Below are 5,082 nucleotides of genomic sequence, written 5' to 3'. Positions count from 1 at the left end.
AAGATATTATTAATAATTACTTATTAAACTAGTAATTAAAGATAAAAATTTTATCTTTTAAATAAAAGAATACCCATTTTCATTGTCATTCAATTAAAAACTAAAGCTAGATTACAAATTTTTATATTAGAAATATATATATATATATATATATATATATATATATATATATATATATATATATATTCGAATATTAAGTAATAATATAAAATAAAATTCATCATTAATTACCAATCTCATAATAAATTATAATCTAGAAACTCAAAAAAGTTTGTAATGTGTTAAAATTCTATACAAGTTGATGAGATTTGAGATTGAGATTCCTAGTTAAAATTCTAAAATTTAGAGCATGGAGAAGAAAAGAGAAAAAGGAAATTGTCAAAGGGGGAAAGGTTAGCACTTAGTTGGTAGTGTAAGCCAGCCTACTTTCTCAAGTAACATGTAATTAGGTTTTATATGTAAAGACTAAAAGAAAAGGGAGTCCAAGAAAATCACAAAATTGGAAAGACAAAATGAATATTGAAAAAAAAAGAAAGAACAAAAGCAAAGAACAAACACATGTTTTACATATATACCCTTTAAAACATAAGTAATATACTCTTTTGTTTTTGGAAAAACTTTAGTTATCAATCCCAACAATTTTAGAGCATATGCCCAACCTTCTGCATATCTTATCAGTCTCGTCACTCTATAAATACCCACTTCTATCCTTTTTTTTTCTCTACACAGGCAAAACCATCTCTCTCTCTCTCTCTCTCTTGTTGCCTTCCTTCCTATTATCTTTACTACAGTGCAGAAAAGCCATGCCTGAGGCCCCCAAAAATAGCTTGATATCCTCAGATTATAATCTTTCTGAAAAGAACAGGAAAACCCTTCAGTTTATTGAAGATGTTACTTCAAACCCTGATGAGGTTCAAAAGAAGGTTCTTGAAGAAATCTTGACTCGCAATGCTCGTGTTGAGTACTTGCAGAAACATGGCCTGAATGGCTATACTGATCGTGAGTCTTTTAAGAAAATCATGCCTGTTATTGCTTATGAGGATATTCAGCCTCATATCAATCGTATTGCCAATGGTGATACCTCTCCAATCCTTTGCTCTAAGCCCATTTCTGAGTTCTTGACAAGGTTTGCCTTTTTTCTTTTTCTTTTTTGTCTAATTGTTCTCATTCTTTCCACCGAGTTTGGTCTAAATGGGTTATTCTTTTTTATTATTATTTTATAATTTGCACTAGCGTTTGCCTCTTCTATTTTTGTTTTTAAGAAGTGGTGTGTTCTGTTCATGTTTCTTTTTGTCTAGTTTAGCTTAATTGGTAGCTTTTTATTCTGTTTTTTAATGATTCATATGGCTTTTTGAATGTTTTGGCTAAATGGTTTTTGTTTTATTGTGATTTTGCAGCTCTGGTACTTCAGGAGGGGAAAGAAAGTTGATGCCAACAATTGAAGAGGAGCTTGGAAGAAGGTCACTGCTTTATAGCCTATTGATGCCTGTTATGAACCAGTTTGTTCCTGGCCTAGAAAAGGGCAAAGGAATGTACTTTTTGTTCATCAAATCCGAGGCTAAGACACCAGGTGGGCTTGTGGCTAGACCAGTTCTAACCAGCTACTACAAAAGTTCCCATTTCAAGGACAGGCCTTTTGACCCTTACACCAACTACACTAGCCCAAATGAAACCATTCTTTGCCCTGATTCTTATCAATCTATGTATTCCCAAATGCTCTGTGGTCTTTGCCAACGCAATGATGTCCTTCGGGTCGGTGCCGTTTTCGCCTCCGGCTTCATTCGGGCTATCCGGTTCTTGGAAAAGCACTGGCAACTTCTTTGTAATGACATTAGAACTGGAACAGTCAACCCACAAATTACTGATCTTTCAGTTAGAGAAGCAGTCATGAAAATCCTTAAACCAGATCCAAAACTTGCTGATTTTATTGCAGCTGAATGCAGTCAGGAATCTTGGCAAGGGATTATAACAAGGCTTTGGCCTAATACCAAGTATGTGGATGTTATTGTGACTGGGACCATGTCACAATACATTCCAACCCTTGATTACTATAGCAATGGCCTGCCTTTAGTTTGCACTATGTATGCCTCTTCCGAGTGCTACTTTGGTGTCAATCTTAACCCTCTCTGCAAACCAAGTGAAGTTTCTTATACCCTTATTCCTACCATGGCCTATTTCGAGTTCTTGCCTGTCCATAGAAACAATGGAGTCACCAACTCCATTTCTATTCCTAAATCACTTAATGAGAAAGAGCAGCAAGAATTGGTTGATCTTGTTGATGTCAAGCTTGGCCAAGAATATGAGCTTGTTGTCACTACTTATGCTGGTAATTAATTTAATCTAATTTGATTTTAAAGTTCAAAAGTTTACTCTTTTTCTAAATACCATTTCTTTAAATAAAAAAAAAAAAAAACAATAATGCTATCGCTTATAATGAATTTGGCTTTTTATTTTGTAGGACTTTATCGCTATAGAGTAGGTGATGTGCTGAGAGTGGCTGGATTCAAGAACAAGGCACCGCAATTCAACTTTATCTGCAGAAAGAATGTGGTGTTGAGCATTGATTCAGATAAAACAGATGAGGTTGAGCTACAAAATGCAGTTAAAAATGCTGTGAACCATTTGGTCCCATTTGATGCAACATTAGCTGAGTACACTAGCTATGCAGACACCACCAGCATTCCAGGCCACTATGTGCTATTTTGGGAAATTACCCTCAATGGGTCAACCCCAATTCCCCCTTCAATCTTTGAGGACTGTTGCTTGACTATCGAGGAGTCACTGAACAGTGTGTACCGCCAAGGGCGTGTTTCTGATAAGTCAATTGGACCACTTGAGATCAAGATTGTCGAGCCAGGTACCTTTGATAAGTTAATGGACTATGCCATCAGCTTAGGTGCATCCATCAATCAATACAAGACACCAAGATGTGTGAAATTTGCACCCATTGTTGAGCTTTTGAACTCGAGGGTTGTCTCAAGTTATTTTAGTCCCAAGTGTCCAAAATGGGTTCCTGGTCACAAACAATGGGGCAACAAGAATTGATTTACAAGCTAAAAAGAGAAAGACTTGAGTTCATCTTGAAGGTTCATAACAACTGTTTTTGTGGTCTCAAGGGAGAAATGTTTAAGGACATCTTTTTAGGTTAACCCATGTTTCAATGTTTTTCTTTCTTCTTTTCCTTTTTTCCCTTTTCTTTTCTTTGTTTATTTTTTTTTTAAATTTGTACTTCTTTAAATTTTTTAGCCTTTGTTTAATATGCTTAGATACTTGAATTAGCAATGTACAAAAACAGTTCCTGTTTCAAGGAAATCTTCTTCTTTTCTTCTTCTTCTTTATTTTTTTTTAATTTCTTTTTAGGTTCTCTTTTTTTCTTGCAAAGATCATCACATTTTGTAGGAAATTGATTCTTAATTCCAGCCAGGATTCCTGCCCACTTAACTCTCATGGGGCTATGAACTTAAACGGCAACACAGAAGAAAGCCAACCACTTTGGACTCCTACCTTTTTCTATTATATATAAGTTAAAGCAGACTAACTTTTTTTTTTTTAATTTAATTTAGTGATTTAGTCCAACAAAAGTTGGACTGTTGCATAATAACTGGTTCAGGTCACCTTTTCGCAAAGAGGGACACTTCTCTTCTTTTATGACTAATTACCAATTGCCTAATTGCAAGTAGCCTGTTTAAATACTAAAGAATATTCATTTTCTTTTTGTTTTTGAGCCAAGGCTCCTCTAAAATTAAACGCAGAATGTTATTAATTAAGGTCTAAGAGTTTATCGAAATTAAGTGCTTTTTTATCTATTGTCCATATTAGTTTAATTAATTTAGAGTGTACTAACACAGCTTTGAATTCAAAATCTCAGAAAAGAGTTGAAATTAAACACTCAAATGCTAGGAAGTGCCAAGAAATTAGCATTATCACATTGAATAACCCAATCCTCAAGGTCTAATTAGCTGTATTATACTAATGTTTTTGGGAATTCATTCATGAGATTGGCATGCACAATAGTGTAGTAGTAAATTTTAAGCTTTATGTAGCTCAAGTTATTCAATGGTTTCCCAAAAGGAACAAATACCCATTTCATTGGCTAATTTTAGAAGGCATTTGCATTATGGAAATTAAACTTGTAGGGGTCAGACTGTACGATATTAGTTCTGGCGTTCTCATTCCACCTTCCATCAAATGGATAATAATTTCTTATTTTGAGCTTATGGAATGGATAAGCTCTCTATAATTTAATAATAACAAAACGACCAAATCTAGCAATAAGGTGAGACTATTTTAGTAGTGACTGTCAAGCTTAAACCTTTCTAAATTTATTAAATAAAAAAAAAAAGAGTTGACCAGTAAATAGTAATATTTCTTAACTAATGTATTAACAAAAATAGTTCTTTTTTTTTTTTATAGAAAAAAAGGAGAAAAAGACTATGGGTCCATTTTATAGAAGCTGAAATCTTATTATTTGAAGTTGTGAAAGGTGACAAAAATTGCAATTGCAATTGCATGAAATGCAAGAATATGGGTCGTAAACATTACAATCCTAGCCACAACCTAAATGTAAAATGTCCTATGCAAGTATATATAATGTCATTTCCAAGATTTATATTAAGACACCAAAGGTCCCTCCCCAAACCATCCCCACCATCACATTCAGCCATTAATTGCCATTGACAAAACATACAATAATCCTAAAAACTAATAAAGCTATTACCTAGACACTAATATATACAAGTATTTGTCATTTCAAAAAATAAATAAATATGACCCAAACAACCATAGTCCAATAAATCCAAATTGAACCCATTATTTAATTCAGTACAAGTAATGAATATAATACATCATTTCATGTTAATTTGTTATAAGTGTCCACTAGATGAGATATGCAAATGTGTCACTTGGACCCCAATTTTTGTCCTCTCAGCCATGAAACTCGCCTGGAATTCATGCAGTAGGTCAAAGACAATAACTGTTGACAGGGGGCAGGCACAATTTTTCTTTCTTTCTTTCTTCTTCCTCTTCTTTTTTATTTTTTTTAGAGAAAATTTTGTTTTGGAGTGGTGGCATGGCATGCAGGAC

The 5,082-nt window shown here is 33.8% G+C and overlaps 1 protein-coding gene across 1 annotated transcript; it reads left to right on the top strand.

The window, feature by feature from the left end:
* The first annotated feature begins 712 nt into the window (after positions 1-712).
* LOC8287873 (indole-3-acetic acid-amido synthetase GH3.6) lies at positions 713-3,326 on the top strand. The gene is made up of 3 exons (XM_002533693.4): positions 713-1,126; positions 1,398-2,326; positions 2,459-3,326. The coding sequence occupies exons 1-3, from the start codon at positions 804-806 to the stop codon at positions 3,043-3,045; spliced, it is 1,839 nt and encodes a 612-aa protein (XP_002533739.2). The 5' UTR covers positions 713-803; the 3' UTR covers positions 3,046-3,326.
* The last annotated feature ends 1,756 nt before the right edge of the window (positions 3,327-5,082 follow it).

Source organism: Ricinus communis, chromosome 9 (assembly GCF_019578655.1).
Source record: "Ricinus communis isolate WT05 ecotype wild-type chromosome 9, ASM1957865v1, whole genome shotgun sequence".
Classification (NCBI taxonomy): domain Eukaryota; kingdom Viridiplantae; phylum Streptophyta; class Magnoliopsida; order Malpighiales; family Euphorbiaceae; genus Ricinus; species Ricinus communis.
Note: the sequence above shows the minus strand (reverse complement) of the source record. Positions and strands in the feature narration are given on the sequence as shown.